The sequence below is a fragment of the Perognathus longimembris genome, chromosome 14 (assembly GCF_023159225.1).
Source record: "Perognathus longimembris pacificus isolate PPM17 chromosome 14, ASM2315922v1, whole genome shotgun sequence".
Taxonomy (NCBI): Eukaryota; Metazoa; Chordata; class Mammalia; order Rodentia; family Heteromyidae; genus Perognathus; species Perognathus longimembris.
Genome location: NC_063174.1, coordinates 35,327,199 through 35,346,922, shown reverse-complemented (window position 1 = coordinate 35,346,922; position 19,724 = coordinate 35,327,199). Strand labels below are relative to the sequence as shown.

Below are 19,724 nucleotides of genomic sequence, written 5' to 3'. Positions count from 1 at the left end.
TTACTAAGTACCATTTATCTGTATTAAGTTTCCCATATATTTCCCTTCTTGAAGGCTTTTGCCACTCGAGATTCAGGCCTTTTTTTTTTTTTTTAATCTTGTTGCTACTTTGAAGAGTTTGAAGAGATCTTATCATGTATGTATGATATGGAATGATATGGATGATATGGAATGTCTTTGAAAAGAAGTATGACTTGTTTCTTTTTCCCCATGTGCTGGGAATGAAACCCAAGTCCTCATGCATGCTAGCAATGTATTCTACCACTGAGCTATAATCCCAATACAAGATGAATTCTTTCAGTGTTTCTAAAATCATAACATTTTATTATGAACTTAAATTTTAGGTCCTTAATTAAGTCTAAGACTTTAGATCAAAATTAATTTGGACAAATGATAAATCATCATGAATGTGTGGATAATATATGCGATGTTTAATATGCCAGAACTCTTATTAGTTACATTGTGAAGTAGTCATTTACAGCTTACAAATATGTATGAAGGAAGAGGAAAGTGTCTGAATACACTTATTTGAAAAAAGAGAATAATATTTTCCTTAAAGTAAAAGTTGTCTGATCATGCAAGAATATGAAGAAAGGGAATACAAAAATTGAGAGACACAGGATAAAAAGACAAATGACTACAAAAGCAACACTTGCAAAACTGCTTGGTGTAAACCAACTGAACAACTCATGGGGGGAGAGGGAAAGGTGGAGGAGGGAGGGGGGAATGAGGGAGCAGGTAACAATCAGTACAAGAAATGTATCCAATGCCTAACGTATGAAACTGTAACCTCTCTGTACATCAGTTTGACAATAAAAAAATAAAAACAAATTAAAAAATAAAATAAATGATTAAGTAAAAAAAGTATATGAAGAAAAAGGGAACAAATTTGAGAGGTATTACAGAATAAACATATTAGTTTTTGTTTTTTCAGTCATGGGGCTTGAACTCTGAACATATTAGTTTTGAAGGCAAATAAATGCCTTTTATTTACATGGGAATAATGGTTACATATAATGGATTTACAAATGGATACTAGATGCCCTATGATCTGAATGTTTGTGCCCCCTCAAATGCCTATGGTGAAATTGTGATTTGAGATTAATAGGTGCTCTTATGAAACAGGCCCAAGGAGCTTGCTTACTCCTCTCCCATGTGAAGATGCAGAGAGAAAGTGCCTTGCTCTTGAACTTCTTAGCATCCAGAAATGTGAGAAATAAAGCCACCTAGTTTAGAATACATTATAGCAGTCTGAACAGATTAAGACAATGTGTTAAAATTAACAAAATTGGCTACACAACGGAAGTTTATTTAAAAGAATACAACTAGTTCCTGCAAATTGTTACTGTGTGTGTATGTATGTATATGTATGTGTGTATATATGTATACACATATGTATTTGGGATATATGTATATATGGGATATATACATATATACATATATATATATATATATATATATATATTTGGGGGCCAAATTATACTAACAGAATGGTTCATGGCCTACATCTAGTTCTTCCACCTAAGGCTTCATGCATGGCGGGGACCATAAGCATGTGCCATCATGCCCAGGTTTTTAAATGAGATGGTGGTCTTCCTAATAACTTTTTTGCCAGGGCTAGCCTTGAATCACAATCCACAATTATTGGTAATAATCCAATCTCTACCTCCTGAGCCATTGTAATTACAAGCATGAATCACTTACTCTGGCTATAAGGTTCTCTTTTTACAGCCAAAATATTCTGTTAACTGGTGGAAAATGACTTAACTAACTTTTCCCCTTGTTAGCTGTATCTAGAACTGCTCTTGCTACAGACATCACTGAATCATCTCCTCCTCTCTCCCCACAAACATACCCTGTGGCTGTAATTAGGTAACCTGTGAACTGAGGCCCATACCATTTGGCAACAAGATGTAAAAACTCATTCCCTATAACTCAAGATTCCCCTTGCCCCTTACCCTGTTCCCATCCTGTTCCCCTCCCATGACAAAACTACCCCAGATGGTGCCCTGACTGACTTCACTCTCCCTGCCTAATGAAAGAGACTTTAGCCCTAAGAGAATTGAGCCATTTCTTCTCCAGCTAAGCTGAAGAATGGTTGCCTGCCTTTTTTCTCTATCTAGGTCGAAGACTTGGATGCCCTTCCCAGGTTTAGAATCAGTAAACCTTTTGGCCTGTGAGTTTGTTTTTCTGATCTTTTCTTTATTCATATTCATACTCCTGGTATTTGAAAGAATATTTTCTTACATTAACTCTGTGGGTTTATGACATGTTCTCAAACTCACATTTAAAATATGTTTATAATAATTATGACTATTTGTTGATGATTTAAAAGGTATTTCCTGGACTAGAGGCATGGCTCAAGTGGTAAAGTACTAGCATCCAGCAAGCAAGCTAAATGATCTCATGGCTCTGAATTCAGGACTTTGTATAGGCCTGAATAAAAAATAAAATCCTGAAAGTCTGTTTCCTTTCTCTCCCCTCCCTCCACCTCTCTTATGATTCTGGGGTTGGAACCATAGACTTGTTCATGTTAGGGCAAGTGTTATAGACCACGAGTTTTAAGTATTTCTTGCTGTTATGACATTATTATCTAGCCTTTGACAATAATCTTGTCTTGCTTGCTCTTTGTGGGAGTGGTTAAATGTGTAATCTCTAAAGCGTTTAGCTTTTCAGCACATCTGTTAAGTTTAACAGATACTTAATTATCATGCATTAAAGAGAATATGATACATATCGCTTATAGGGATAAAAAGAACTATCATTAGTCTAGTATAGAACATAGTACAAATATAGACTATCACATATCCAGAAGATGTGGTCTAGCTCAGAATGAAAAATGACCAGAAGTATAACAGGTAATAATCTAGCTATAGATATATACATGTGAGAGATAACTATATGTAGATAAGAGTAGGATACACAGCATAAATGCATTAAATTTGCGACATTAAGCCAGAATTGTTAATATTAATAGAAACCTATTCTGATGTACCGTTGGATGCTTAATCACCAGAAGATATATAAACTTTGGTTGGGTCAAAGTGGAAAAAGTGTACATTCTAATTCAGTTCTCTGGAGTATTAAGAGAAGACTTGGAAGATGCATGTACAATCCTATAATGTACTCTTGAATGAGAATGGAAGTCAAGTATAGACATCAACAGAATATTATGAAACTAGTAAAACAAACTTTAGACTTTTTTTTTTTTTTTTTTTGGCCAGTCCTGGGGCTTGGACTCAGGGCCTGAGCACTGTCCCTGGCTTCTTCTTGCTCAAGGCTAGCACTCTGCCACTTGAGCCACAGCGCCACTTCTGGTCATTTTCTGTATATGTGGTGCTGGGGAATTGAACCTAGGGCCTCATGTATACGAGGCAAGCACTCTAGCCACTAGGCCATATCCCCAACCCCAGTAAAACAAACTTTAAAAAGACAAGGTAATAAGAAACTTTCATACAGTGTTAAATTTCTAAAGGACACACAATTACATCTACATTATGATAACTGCTATACAAATGAAGCGATATAAACCTATAGTAACAGTTGGAAAATGGAAAGAATTCAAGTGATAGCATGTTTCAGATAAAGCATGGTGAGTTTATATATGGTTTTCTCCTCTTTTTTTTTTTTTAAAGTATTTGGTAACAAAAATATTTTAAAAGCTTTCCTAGGTATTCAAAACAAGAAGAGAACATATACAGTGAGAATGTTAATGGAAAGCCTAATGTAGAAAAAAAATCTGAATTATGTTTGAAAGTAGTATTTTACAATGACTGGGTTTTAATGAGAGGAAATGAGCACAGATATGAAGTCTAGTTATATGGTATATGGTGATAATGACTTGAAATGTAGCAAATATTTATCTATTTATAGATAAATTAGGGTAAATGAAATGACAGAGATACACACACAATGGACTACTAAAAAGTAAGGAAATTCTAGGTAGGTGTGGTGGTAGTTACATGTAATCCCAAATACTAGGGAGGCAGAACACGAGGATGAAAAGTTCAAGGATAGTCAAGTCAAAGTTAGTAAGACCCTATTTTAAAAATGAAATATAAAACAAAAGGACTAGGGTTGTGGTTCAAGTGGCAGAGCAGTTGTCTCACATGTGTGAAGCCATGGGTTCAATCCCCAGTATGAGGTAAGGTGAGTTGGATCTTGGCTGCAAAAAGGATCAATGTAGAAGACATTTTAGTAAGTAAAATAAACCATTTGCAAAAAGATAAATACTGTGTAACTTCAGTAGTGACATACCTAGAGACAAAAATTCAAATAGTAGTATCCAAGTGTCTGTGAGATTTGAAGGAAAATGAGAGTATAGAGTTTCAGTTTTACAAAGAATTCTGGTGAATGGTTGCATAAGCATATGATTATTCATGATAGTCTGAATTTACCTTTAAAAAGGTTTAGTATGTGCCAGGTGCTGTTGGCTTATATTCATAATCCTAGCTACTCAGGAGACAGATTTGAGGATCACGGTTTGAAGCCAGCCTGGAAAGGAAAAGTCCAAGAGACTCTTGCTTCCAATTAATTATAAAAAGCCAGAAGTGGAGCTGTGGCTCAAAGGGTAGAACACTAGTCTTGAGCAAAAAAAACTCAGGCACAACACCTAGGCCTCGAGTTCAAGGCCCAGTATTGGCCCCAGAATGATTAGTGTGATGAATTTTATGATAATCTTGATGAAAACAGTTTCAATGAATAGTGACATCATTATAAAAATAGCTAAGTTAGTAAGAAGTTAATTTTTGGGTGGAAGGAAGGGAAAGATGTAAAATTAGGTAATGGTGGACCATTAGGTAGAAATATCCAAAAGAAGTTGAAAATGGAGGGTTTTAAAAAATTCTATGAATAGATTCATGGTATCATCAAGGCAAAATTGAAAATAAAATTGGGAAATATAAAAGATGGGGAAAGATGAAAATATACCTGCTGTCCAAGTGTAAAGCTTGCATCTCCTGTCATCTATATATTCTCATTTCCCAGATGACATTATCTAGTTTTATGAACGTAAGTGCTCTGTGAATATGCAAATAACTTTCAAATGTACATTAATTCAAATCTTTCTCCTAAGCTCTGTATTACTGGGTTCAATTGCCTCAGTATTTCTAGAGGTATTTCTAGTAAGTACTTTAAACCTAAAATGTTCAAAATGGAATCCCTGATTTCCTTGGCTCATTCTGTCTCATTTGGGTAAATGCCTATAGACTTGCTTAGGATAATACTTGACGAGTTCATCTTTATTACTTTCTTTCATATTCTACTTTGAATTCCCTAGTAACACTGGTTAGTTTTACTTTCAGAATATATACTGGGTCTGATTACTTCTCACCATCTCTATAGTCACCACTGTATTCTAGAGTATTCTATATCTTTCTAGTCTTGATCTTTTCTTCTATTTTCCCTATATGCCTTGCCACAAAGAAGCCAATACATTTAAAAATTTAAGATACATTATGTTCTCTTATGTTCCATGTTATGTTTCCTTTCCTAAAAACTGTCCATTTAGAATAAAATGTTACTTTCTACTTTGCTTCCTGTTAAATTGGCTCTCTTGCTGTTCCTCAAAGGTTAAAAAAAGCAGGGATATTCCTTTTGTGGTTCTCTTTGTTTAGAACAGACTTCCCCCACATGGAATGTATTCTAAATGCCTTTAGATTTCTACTCAAATTTCACCTCATCAGAAGGATTTAATGACTTCATCCATAACAGAAGACTGTCAGGTCTAAACAAAATCAGAACTCTTCTATGGATTTCCAAAGGTGGGAGGTGGGAGAAAGGAGTTTCAAATATAGGGAAATTATATGTGTTGATTCAGGAGGCTGAAATAGGAGGATCCCAAGTTTGGGGCCAGAAATAGACAATGGAGTGAGATCTTGTCTCAAAAAACTAAAACAAATCACAAAATCCCTCAACATTCTAACTAAACCAAAGCTTACAAGAGGGGTTGGAACATCCAGTTTCCAGGCTACCAGTCTAATTGCAATAAGGGACGGTATAACAAGGCTGTTATGGGTTGTTTCAACAGATAATATATAGCTTAAACCTTCTCTACTGCCACTGTTTACCATTTTATTTCTCTTTATTTTTATTTACACAACTTATTACTATTCATTGATTACCTATATCCCAATTAGAATATGAATTCTACATAAATAGGGAATTTACTTATCTTCACTTCTGTTTATCAGGAAGTATTTATCAGAACACTGCTTAGCATCAGTTGCATATAAAATGAGATGTGGTGTGCCCCATTAGAGAGGAGTATTTTATCTCTAATGTTTTCAGAATTGCTAGTGAATGGTGATAATAAAAGCAGACTGACTTTTAGTCAGGTCTTATTATTGTTTTCTCATTTTTACAGACAAATGCCTTCTCTTCTGTTTCAAACTGTTACCCTAGAAATTTGATAAAGATGAAATGTCAACTTGTTACTAGGCAACACTTCTTATGGTAAAAATGGTCATTGGCAACATATATGGAGACTGGGAAGTATTATAAATGAAGGTACTATAAATATTTAGTGGAGAGACAGTTTTGAGCTTTCATGTGTTTGATAACACTTGTCACTGAGCACGTAACCTTATAGAGATCCTAAAATATATTATAAGAAGTACTGATATCTATATAAGACACAATGCTCCTAAGTTTGGGTGCCTCCCACACTCTCCTAGTCTAAGTCTTATTTCCTCGAACTTGGAACTGTCATTTGAAGTATTATCAGAATAGCTATGGATGACTATATTGTTTGCTAGGGGCTCTGGATGCATTGAAGAAAAAACTATTAGTTTCTCTGATGGATGGTAAGGTTCCTGTCAATATCACTATTGATTTCAATATCAATACGTAAATCAATATCAATTATTTTTGGTGGTACCAGGGACTGAATTTAGGGTCTCAGCCTTTATAGGTAGACTCTCTATACCTGAGCCAAACCTCTGGTCTCTTTTTTGCATTGGTTACTTTTGAGGAGGAGTCTATTCTACACCTGTGTAGACCTACCTACTTGTGCTTCCTTATGTCATTGGGCATGACAGGTGTCCACCACTGTGCCCAGCCATTGTGTTTCAGCTGTAGCTGGGACAACAGGTCCAAATCATCATGCCCAGCTATTGGATGAAATGAACTCATAAACTGTGATGTACAGGTGGGCTTCAAAGTTGGATCCCTCAGTCTCCATCTCCCAAATAGCTAGAATTATGAGCTTGCGCCACTGTTCCTCAACTTCCAGTCAATATGTTTCTAAGTAAATGGGTTCAGGTACTTCCTGTTCAAATTTTGTCAATCTGACTCCCCCGCTCCATCAATACTGTGAATTAAACCTAGGGCCTCACATAGGCTGCACAAGTGCTTTTCTTCTTAGCTATACACTCTATCCCTCAAGGCTGAATGGCTCATTAAAATAACTCCCCGGTGAGCATAGCATCATGTAACACAAGCTCAATATATACTTACTGAACAAATACATGAAATTCAGAATGTATGCCCACAATCACTTAATGGTGCTACCTAAATTTTAATATACAGTTCATGGAAATTGACAAATATCTAAGTCTGCCATTCTTTACAATTCTTTACAGCTCAATTTTCCTAGTTTTATAATAATTTTCTCATCCTTACAAAGTAATATAGTAGATGGGCATATACGAAGCCATATATATCAACAGAAATCACAACTAGTGCTTAAGGGAAAATACTATTGTGTCTGGCTAAATTATAGCCCTGCCACATTAGCATGTAAGTGCAATTTTCTTCTGGTTTCTGAAAATAAATGAGTTTGTTTGTGTAAGTGGGGAGGGGCGTCTTGTTTTCAGATTATAGAACCTTCAAGGAGAGAGTTATGTTGTTTACTTATTGCTTCTTATTCCCAATTAAAGCATAATGCCTGGTACAGAGGTAACTAATAAACATATAATTCAGTAAAATTAAATTATATAATCAGAGAGTCATAACTATAGCTAATTTTGGTTAAGAGTAGGGGAAGAATGGCAAGCAACATAAACCAAAGATCTCATCAACAACAAAATGACTACCAACCCTTTTTTTGTGGTTAAAGGTCACAGAACACTTTTAACAAAAAATATGAGCTATATATGGTATCTTGATTTACTACCTACATAGATGACCCATCACTTAAGAGCAATAGGATAGTCATTGTCTTACCAGACTAAAATATTGTGTTCTCACAGTTTGATATCTAAAGCTTACAGCCAGATTTCTTTGTTTATGTGAACTGACTGTGTTGAAAGGTCATTGGCTATAATATTTCATCCTAAGAAATGGAAAGGAACATTTCTTAGTGTATCATCTTTAGTTTTGCTTTCTTCTTATTTTCTGTCTTTAAACTACTCTGAGGCCAAATTATTATTTATTACAAAAATGTAATACCATTGGTAAGATTCATGATTTCTTTATAACATAAAACAGATATTAGGGGCTGGGGATATGGCCTAGTGGCAAGAGTGCCTGCCTCGGATACACGAGGCCCTAGGTTCGATTCCCCAGCACCACATATACAGAAAACGGCCAGAAGCGGCGTTGTGGCTCAAGTGGCAGAGTGCTAGCCTTGAGCGGGAAGAAGCCAGGGACAGTGCTTAGGCCCTGAGTCCAAGGCCCAGGACTGGCAAAAAAAACCCCACAGATATTAGAAATGTCTTTATCTCATAAGCCTTCTCTTTCAGTTTTCACTTTTTAAATATAAATATTTAAACATTTATGTATTATGTATTTATATATAAGTATATATGTATATAATATGTGTACATATATATATATATATATATATATATATATATATTACCTCATTCCCCGTTGACATAACTGCAACTACTGGAAATTTATTAACTTCAACCTCTGTGACACCCACAGTTGCCAGGAGACCAATCTCTGAGGGACCCATGTGGGTTCCTTTGGCCAAAACACATTCCCCTCTTTTAATGTCATGGCCAATGGGTCTGAAAGACAAAGTGGAATCATTAATACTATGACTAAAAATAACATTTTCTCAACTCTAAGGTAAACTTCAGTATCAGAGAAGGCACATTCAAGGGGAGAAAAAGAATAAAGATGAAGCAGGAACAAAAGCATTGAAAAGATTCTAAAGTAAGTGTAACTTAAAAATATATTAAACTACAGAAGACAGAAGATTCGTATGTATTTATTACTTCTAAACAGGAATAGGTTTTTTCATGTTTGAAAATTACTTAAGATTTTGTTGTACTCCATTATAGTTAAAAATATTAATTTCAGGGCTGGGGATATAGCCTAGTGGCAAGAGTGCCTGCCTCATATACACGAGGCCCTAGGTTCGATTCCCCAGCACCACATATACAGAAAACGGCCAGAAGTGGCGCTGTGGCTCAAGTGGCAGAGTGCTAGCCTTGAGCGGGAAGAAGCCAGGGACAGTGCTCAGGCCCTGAGTCCAAGGCCCAGGACTGGCCAAAAAAAAGAATAATATTAATTTCAAGTCTCCTCTGACACAAAGCAAAGCAGTTGCACCCATAACTGCTTAGGTTTGTGGGAAATAGAATAGTGTCAATGAATATAGTCATACTGGAAATTTCTATTTAGATTATTTAACTGATATCTTGTATATATTCACTTCAGTCTGCTACCATAGGGATGAAACAATTTGTTACAAAAGAATTTTAGGCAAATCAGTAATTAATGATATCCAGGTAAATATGTCCAATTGTAAAAGAAAATGGAAGTATATGCACTATTATAGCAAAAGAGTAGCCTCATCTTTGTATATAAAGAATAGCAGGTTATTTCACTATTAAGGGTGGTCAGTAGAGGTGGTAGTAGAGGTCAACTACGTTTATAAAATACTTGATTATAGGATTCTCTGTGTTAATACCAATTAATGGATAGTCTAGGAGTTGAGGATGGGTAATTCTGGATCATCTATGAGTAGATGCAGATTATTTGAGTTTATGACTACTTTCTCTCTCTTCTTTTTTTTTTTTTTTGCTTTTCATCCATATCATTACTTTTCACTAAAAAGTAAGCAGGGAAGACATGAAATATAAAATTCTGAAAACTCATGGTGCTTATTATTTTTAAAACTTGAAAGCAAATGGCTAATTGACCTCACATTGGATTTGTAATAGCAATGTTCTCCTGATTTTATGATCATGTAGTTACAAAAGCTATACATGGCTATGTAATGAACTTACCTGATATCTTGACCTGGGCGAGCCTGCACCAGAATTCGTACCTCGAGTTCTTCAGTGCCCTGTAAAATGAGGCGGTCATATAATTATTTCAAATGAAATAATCTAAAAGAATTTTTTGATGAAAAAAATTTAACCTCAAAATATATAAAAATATAAATAAACAGAAAACAACTTGCCAACTCTGAAAACATTGTAAATTTCTAATACAGGTTCCCCAAAAATTGGTTTGTTGCTAATCAATCAACCAACCAATATTTTCTTTAATTTTCATGGTTTAGAAATTTATTAATTCAAATACAGAATCTTTGTAAGTAATATTATTAAGTATGCCTACCTTAATAGATAAAAACAAAGATTCATGAAGGTAACCTTTCTCTTCTGTTCTTATGAGTCATGGGTTCAGTACCATGTCAAGGTTCCCAAATGTTTCCAAAATTTCAGTGAAGGATTTACAATATGCCTGGTAGTAGATTTCTATAAACTAACAGTGATAATCAACTTTACATTTATGGGCTGTGAATAAAATTGTGACATTGGAACTGTGTCTTGTCATCTGGCAGTCTAAGGATGTATGTGTTTTGGATTTCAATGCTTTGCTGGCTTTCTTTATGCCAATAAATTTCAGCTTGGACAGTTAGAGCAGCAGGCAATGTGATCTGTATGCCAAGAGTTGAATTTTATAAGCCCTACATGTGGGAAGGTGATTAAAAAGAAAGTGTCTAGACCAAAAAGATGGGCTGTCTCTCGGCATGGACAAATTTTATGATCTACCCAGCCTAAGATATATACACACACACACACACACACACACACACACACACACACACACACACACAGAGATATCTCAATTCAAAATGTAAGAATCTTTAAACTTTTTCACAAAGCCAAGTATGACTGCCAGTTATTAAAATTTTAGTTCAATATTTCTTCCTCCTCCTCTTTAATTTTTTTTGATGTACAGGGTTGGGACTCACACTCTTACACTTGCAAGCAGGGGTGCTACAACTGCTTGAACCATGTTTCCATCCAACAATAGTTATTTCTGAGAACGTGTCTAGCTGCCTGCCCAGGTATACACCTGGACCAGTAATCTGGAGATTTTAGGCTTCCCAATGTAGCTATGATGATAGGTTGTATGCTAGCACATCCATCTTTTCCCATTGAGATGGAGTCTCACAGACTTTTCTGCTTGTGCTGGCCAAGAACTGTAATTCTCCTGTTCTCAATCTCCATGAACCAAGTACGACAGGTGTGCACCACATGCCCATCTATTGGTTGAGAAAAGGTCTTGTATGTGTGCCCAGATTGGCCTTGAACTGCAGTCCTGTTCTCAGCCTCTCCAGAAGCTAGGATTAGAGGCATGAGTTATCAGTACCTTTTTCTACTTTTATTAGTGGCTGATATTCTGGTTTCAACCATTGTCACTAGTTTTAGTGAGAAGAAGGCTTACTTAGAAGTTCCAAATACCCTAGCTTCCTGTATTTGAAATAATGGAGCAGGGACTATTGTAAATTTAATATTTCTAGGCTGTAATTTAGTGGCACAGATTTTTTTCCCCCCAAATTATAGAAAATCAGAGGTGAAAGGGTCACTTACTTGAAATATCTGGCCATAACATGATTTTCAAACACATGGAAAAATGTACTTTGATAAATTCTTGTCTGTTAAATTCTGATTTAACCTCTGTGTGTGTGCGTGCGTGTGTGTGTGTGTGCGTGGTGTGGGTGTGTGTTTGTATGGATTTTTCTTTCTTTTGCTAGGGTCTCTGGCCTGAGTGCTGTCTCTGAGCCTGTTTGTACTCAAGGCTAGCACTCTACCACTAGAGCCACGGCACCACTTACGGCTTTTTCTGAGTAGTTCATTAGAGATAAAAGTCTCACAGACTTTCCTGCCTGTGCTGGCTTCAAATCCTGATCCTCAGCCTCCTGAGTAGCTAGGACTACAGGTTGAGCTACCAGTGTCCCACTAACCTTCATACTTTATAAGAAACTAGTGCCAATGACAAACTTCTCAGCTAGAAGACATATAACTATTAATACTGTTTTCTATTCTATCATAAGGTAGTTTTGTTTCTTTGCACAGAAATTTGTGTTAAACACGCTTGTAATTCCATTATAATAACAGTATAAAAAACCCTTTTCCTATGACAAAAGCCTAAGGCAATGTCTTATTTACCCACATATTTGTTGTACACTATAGTAAGACCCAAACATAATGAAAAAACAAAACAAAATAACTTCAGGTCAATCTTATAACACTGTGGAAATCATGGGGTTGACTTGTAATATTGCCATAGGAACCTGGTGGTGACATACATCATCTGATTCCCTGATAAGTTCGGTATCTTCCACTTGCACTACTGCATCAGCACCGCAAGGGATTGGAGCACCTGTTGTAACGCGCATGACTTGTCCTGGCATTACTGTCTGAGTTGGCTGGGAAAAAATAATACAAGAAACAGTTGATTACTTCGCTGCCGCATCTGTAGGGGATATAGCAGTTTTATAAATAGTGAAAGAGTCTTATGGTTTTACTCATTTTGGGCCAATGTAATAGACACTAACTGATAGGTGAAATCACACTCAAGAGGTGTCAATTTGATTTAAGTTGATTTTGATTTTATATGTAAGAGAATGAATATTAGATGTCTTTCCTGGGGCCTGGTTTTGATGAACTGTCACTTTTGTTTACTGTACTTGTCCTTTACTAAAATCACATAAGTTTTCTTAATGTAAAGTGGTTTAGGAGTATGTTAGGAAAAATGCTAGAACATAAAATATTATGAATGACAAATATAGAAAACAGTATTTCATGTAGTTTTTATGTTAGTCAAACATAGTCTTTTATTAGCTAAAATTCTGGTTAAAAAACCCAGAAAAGTTATCTTAATTACTGCTCTTGAAAATGTTAAAAAATCTTATTAGTTCTATTACCAATTAGTAACAAATGTAATTAAATCATTAAAAATGACCTGGTTTTATAATGATCCAGATTAAACACTATTTTTGAAAATGAAAAACAAGATATTCATAATCAATGTTCTTGTACAGATGATATATGAGATAGGATTTGCTCTGTTAGCTTCTCCAATGAAGAAAGCATGTAAGAGCCATGTGTTAAGTTTGGTTAGGTCTCAGAAGAGTCACTTGTTAGGGCCATGATTTAGACAGAGTTGGTGAAAGGAGTGTTTCAAATTTTCCCTAAGAAAAAATCCAATAAAGTATTAATTTCTCCTTAAGAAGATACATTTTCGTTTGTTTGTTTGTTTTTTGGCCAGTCCTGGGGCTTGGACTCAGGGCCTGAGCACTGTCCCTGGCTTCTTCCCGCTCAAGGCTAGCACTCTGCCACTTGAGCCACAGCGCCGCTTCTGGCCATTTTCTGTATATGTGGTGCTGGGGAATCGAACCTAGGGCCTCGTGTATCCGAGGCAGGCACTCTTGCCACTAGGCTATATCCCCAGCCCAAGAAGATACATTTTCAAAGAAGTCTACTAAGTATTAAAAAGGTTAAGTCACTACACATGAAAGTACTTAACACTATCAAACTATTACTTAAATGGGGCAATTGGTGGTCTTTTTTTCATCAAACTGAATTACAGAGAGGTTACAGTTTCACACATTAGGCACTGGATACATTTCTTGTACTGTTTGTTACCTCGTACCTCATTACCCCCTCCCCCTCCCCCTTTCCCTCCCCCTCCCATGAGTTGTGCAGTTGTTCAGTTCATTTACACCAAACAGTTTTGCAAGTATTGCTTTTGTAGTTGTTTGACTTTTTTTACCCTGTGTCTCTCGAGTTTGGTATTTCCTTCCAATTTCCTAGTTCTAATACCAGTATACCCGGTTTCCAATATACTCAGATAGGATACAGAGATAGTGTAGGTACAACCACAGGAAGGTGATACAGGAAGATCATCAATAATAGAGGCTACAGTTACATATGGCACGTTGAAAGTAGTTACAACTGTGATATAACAATCGTTTCCATAACATGGAGTTCATTTCACTTAGCATTATCTTATGTGTTCATAAGGGTATAGCTATTGGGCTCCTGTGATCCTCTGCTGTGACTTGCCTAAACCTGTGCTAATTATTCCCTATAAGGGAGACCATAGAGTCCATGTTTCTTTGGGTCTGGCTCACTTCACTTAGTATAACTTTTTCCAAGTCCTTCCATTTCCTTACAAATGGGGCAATGTCATTCTTTCTGATAGAGGCATAAAATTCCATTCTGTATATGTACCACATTTTTCTGATCCATTCGTCTACTGAGGGGCATCTGGGTTGGTTCCAGATTCTAGCTATGACAAATTGTGCTTGTGATGAATATTGTTGTACTGGTGTTTTTTTTTTTTTTTTTTTTTTTTTTTTTTTTTTTTGGTGAGGGTCCTGGGGCTTGAACTCAGAGTTTTTGACTCAAGGCTGGCATTGTACCACTTCAACCACAACTGTCTACTTCCAGTGTTTTGATGGTTAATTGGGGATAAGAGTGTCATGGACTTTCATGATTGGGCTAGCTTTGAACTGCAATTCTCAAATCTAAGTTTCCTGAGAGTGGCATGGGCCTAGTCATTTTTTCCCTTTCTTTCCTTCCTTCTTTGCCCCACTTTGCCCTTTTTCTCCACTTTTTTCCTCCTCCTCCTCGTCTTCCTCTCCATCCCCACAGTCCTAGGATATGAATTTAGGACTTGGTAGGCAGGTGTCCTCTGATTGACCCACGCTTCTAGCCCTTTTTGCTTTAGCTAGTTTTTCAGTTAGGGTCTCCCATTTTTTTTTGCCTGGTCTACCATGAGCCAAATATTCTTATTTATGCCTCTGGCATAGCTTGAATGCCAAGCATGCACCATCATATCTAACTTATTGACTGACATGGGAGGGGAGAGGGTGCCTTTGCTAACTTCTTTTGCTGCCTAGTCTTGAATTATGACTCTCCTTATCTCTTGTTTCCCAAGGTGTTGGTCCTACTGGAATGAGCCACTGAGCCTAACTCTTGTAGTGATTTTTGATAAGCTGGCTTAAAAAAAAAGATAATATATTCTAAGTAGCAGGCAAAGGATTCTGACCAGCTATCATTATGGATAATTCAATGTTAAAAATATTGGATCTATAAGAACATTTATACAGTCACTTAAACAATACACATTGTAAATGAATGGAGTCAACTGAAATGATACATTAAAATGATTTGTGAAATATTTCCTTTAGTTTGTTAAGGTTAATAGTTACTAGTGTTTATTTTATACTTTATTTTACATATAATTGTTATTTTATTTGGTGCTGCTGGGGATTGAATTTAGGGCTTTTTTCTTGTTATGTTGGTGCTCTACCACTTTATCATGCCTTAGTCTTTTTGTTCCTGTGATTTTTTTTGCCTAGGCTGGTCTTATTTGGTGATCATCTTAGCTCCACCTCCTGAAAAGCTGGAATTTTAGGCATGAATCACCGTGACTAGCTTGTATCTGAGACAGTCTCATTAACTTTTGCTGGCCTGCAACCATAATCCTCCTCTGTCTCCTGAGTAGCTGAGATTACTACCACACTTTCCCAGAAAAATATTTTGATAAGAAAGAGTTATTATCCTGTGGCATGACTGTGGAGACATATCAGCAACATTTTGCCATATATTAATCGATATAGGTTCTTTAAGAAATGATTCTTTTGATTCTCATGAGGACCATTCATTCATCTCTTTGACAGGCTTTTAAGTAATCTTTCTCTAACACTCTCTAACAATATTGACAAAAATTTAAAATTTCAAACTCAAAGTTATCTTCAGTTTATTGAGACATAGGAATCTCACCTGTTCACCAGCTTGGGATTCCCCAATGATGAAACGATCTCCTGGGCCATCAGCAGCTACAATGTAAAACAGAGCCAAAAACAAACATCACTATGGATCTACGGCCAAGAACAAGGACCTAATATTGGGATTCAAAATTTCTGTTCAAATTACTTGATAAGTCTTCAGAAAAGTGAGACATTGTTTGGAATTCCTGGACTAGACAATGGCTGTTAACGTTTGTTTAATAGTCAGTGTCCAGTAACTTCCAGTACAGTACAGGTGTTGATAATTGTGTGCTTTCTTGGTGTCACTGCAGGTAAGTTTTCTGTAATCTCATAATTTTCACACTTGTGCTTTTCTAGTAGGATATTCTTTGGGCATATCCTAAATATTACCATATCCAAGTACATGTATTTGTGATATGTGTTTGCGCAGTCATGAATATGTTTGTGAATATATCACTATGCATGTCTCTATGTTTCTAATTTTCTACAAACTACTTCATAACCTTTTCTTCTTCCAATCTGCCTTCATGAAACCCAACTGATGTAGGAAGTATATATAGTCAGTTCTTCATTTTACAGTTGCAAAATAGTTATACAACAAGCAACTCAGAAAAGATTAAGTACCTCAAACAAGTTTGGGTTAGTGGGACAGGTAGTGCTAAAGTCCTGGCTTTTAATATGCAGCAGTTAAAAACACTTAAAAAATAATAAATCAGCTGGGTGACAGTGGCTTATGCCTGTGATCTTAGTTATTCAGGAGGCTGAGATCTGAGGATCATGTCTTGAAGCCAGTCTGAACAGGCAAATCCGTAATACTCTTACCTCCAAAGACAGAATACTCTTACCAGCCCAAAGACAGAACTGGAGATATGACTCAAATGGTAGAGAACTAGCTGTGGGTGAAAAAGCTTAGCCAGAGCACAAGACTCCGAGTTCAAGTCCCATAGCTGTCACCAAAATAGATCAGAAACAATGCATTACCTTTCTCCCCTTTCCCTACTCCTGCCCTAGGCCTATGTGCTCACGCTCTTGAGCTTTTGTGCTCAAGGTTAGCACTTTACTACTTGAACCACCATTCTACTTCTGGCTTTTTGGTGGTTCATTGGAGGTAAGAGTCTCATGGACTTTCCTTCCTGGGCTGGCTCTGAACCATGATCCTCAGATCTCAGTTGAGTAGTTAGGATTACAGGTGTGAGCCACTGATGTCTGGCTCTTTATGTGTTTTTTACAGCTTATACTCTATCTATTCTTAATTTCTAGTGCTGTACTTGCCTGAAAGTAGCAAGATGTCTGATATTTTGGCTCTGTGACGTACTACTTCCTCTACATGTGGTGTGCCTTCCTTATCAGTATCTTCAGATTAAAAACTTTTTAGGTTTTAGGACTGACCTCATGCCACCTTTTCAATAGTCCTGTTGGATTCCCCTCCCCTCAAGAGTAACCCAGTCCTCTAGTATAGCCTGGCTTCCAAATGCATTTGCAGTTATTTGCTTCAAAGGAGTCCCTAGCATTTGCCTAATAGCATATGTTAAATAAAAGTACAATATGTGAAATATTCAGAATATTCAATAAGTGAATAAGTATAGTTTCTAAGATTCTTTGTATATACAAATAACATTTCCAACATAAAGTACTATAGCTGCTATTCTTCTATGTATTTTATGCTGATACAAGTACATTTTCTTTGAAATCTGAATCTGCATTTCCATCATAAGAATGTTTAGGCTCAGTTGTGGTTCAAGTGGTAAGAGTATATGCCAAACATGCACAAGGCCCCTGAGTTCAAACCTCAATACTGTTAAAAAAAATGTTTAGAGAGACTGCTTTGATTCTTTGTAACTTAGATATGTCATTTTGTCTAACGTAGTGTCTAACTCATTGTTGATAATAAATTCTTGTTAAGGGGGCTGGTAAGATAGCCTAGTGGCAAGAGTGTTTGCCTTATATACATAAAGCCCTGGGTTCGATTCCCCAGCACCACATATATAGAAAACGGCCAGAAGTGGCGCTGTGGCTCAAGTGGCAGAGTGCTAGCCTTGAGCAAGAAGAAGCCAGGGACAGTGCTCAGGCCCTTAGTCCAAGGCCCAGGACTGGCAAAAAAAAAAAAAATAAATAAATAAAAATTCTTGTTTAAAGAATAAAGAAATATAATTTCCACAGTACTTGGGAGGGAAGTTTGCAAAATGCCTTGTATTTACTATTATACCCTGCAAAATAATTTCACAAATGTATGTATTTAATGACTTCAAATAGATTATGAACTCTGTAGAAGCTTTTGAAACAGTTTGCTATTCAAGCCCGTTTTCTAGTTCTTCCTCCTTCCCCACATGAACTCAAGAGGTTGCCATCAATATTGTGCATACATGCTCATACATCACTGAATGATAAGTACTTATGTAGAGCCAACTAGAGGAAAATCTTGAATTGGGCCTCAGAGAGGTAAACATGCCAAAGAGCGCTTTAGTGATTCTATGAAGCAAGTTTATCAAGAAAGGTGCACCATCTGGGGTCAGAATCCAGAGAGACAATACCTGCTCATTTGATGACATTTTCTACCTTTTCCTGAATTTTCCCATGTGGTAAATTGACTATTGCTGGCAAAGGAAGGCTCATCCAAGCAGCTATATAGAAGGCCCTTGGTACCAACAGTGGAGTCGCTTTTATTATTTACTCTACAACAGTATTTCCCAAACTTTAATGTGTATCCAATTAATCTGGAGATCTTGTAAAAACATTTTCTGATTCAGCAGGTCTGGTATCAAGCTACTGTGGCTGCTGCTGCTCCTTAGACCACCATTCTTAAGGAGCAGAACACTAGAAAACCAAATGATTATTAAACAATTCAGAATAAAAGGAAACTTAATAAAAACTTGTGAACCACCACAATCTCACTTTACAAGGAACACCAAAAGATTTGCCATTTCTTATAGACAGAAAGCAATCTTAACTTGGTGATGTTTGTTTTAAATTATCTATTAAGCAAAGGCTTTTTTTTTTTTTTTTTTTTTTAAAGACAAGTCCTATAAGCCTGACTGGGAAGGGACAGAAGTGGAGGCATCGTGGCACATGAGCCCAAAGCTTGGGAAGAAATTAAGTAATCCAAACTACACTATTAGAAAAGATGGATAGATTGCGGGGGCTTCTGCAAAGCCTGGAATCTTTCCCTCACTAATTCTGATGAATTTGCTAATGAGTTTTCTTTTCTGCTTTGTAACTGCAGAATTTGAGAAGCAATAGAAACCAACATAAATCAAACCCTAGCAACACATGTATTATGTAAACAATTCATAAAGCTTAATGCTAGACCTTGAAACTGTTCCTTTATTTTCTGCAGGTGACAAGGTTTGAATTCAGAGCCTTATGTTTGCTTGGCTGCACTCTATAACTTGAGCCATACTGCTAGCCCTGCTTTATGCTGGTATTTTGGAGAGTGTTGTCAACTTTTCTGTCCAGACCAGCCTCAAACGGCAATTCTCTGGATCTCAACCTCCTGTCTAGTTAGGATTACGGATGTGAGGCAATTGTATTCTTCCTTGTTTCATTAATGTTCACATATTTATTTAAAGATTTATGGTGATATAATTTATTATAAAATTGAAACCAGTAGATAAGTCACTGTACAGAAAGTAAGTATCCCCAAATCACTATCAAAGAAATATCAAAGAAATATCCTTCATTTTCATTCCCCAGCCATTTGTGATCCCTTTGTAAGCCTCTTACAATACTATATAGCTATATATTTATTTTAAACAATGAGGAT

At 36.4% G+C, this 19,724-nt stretch overlaps 1 protein-coding gene across 2 annotated transcripts in view; it reads right to left on the bottom strand.

Annotated features, from left to right (window-relative positions):
* Positions 1–19,724, bottom strand: part of Gphn (gephyrin) — a 386,872-nt gene that overhangs the window by 50,264 nt on the left and 316,884 nt on the right. For both annotated transcript variants that reach the window (XM_048361849.1, XM_048361848.1), the window contains 4 exons: positions 15,978–16,033; positions 12,494–12,613; positions 10,179–10,237; positions 8,801–8,954 (listed from right to left, as the gene is read on the bottom strand). In XM_048361849.1, the coding sequence (XP_048217806.1) occupies positions 8,801–8,954; positions 10,179–10,237; positions 12,494–12,613; positions 15,978–16,033 (389 nt within the window). The remainder of the gene's footprint in view (positions 1–8,800; positions 8,955–10,178; positions 10,238–12,493; positions 12,614–15,977; positions 16,034–19,724) is intronic.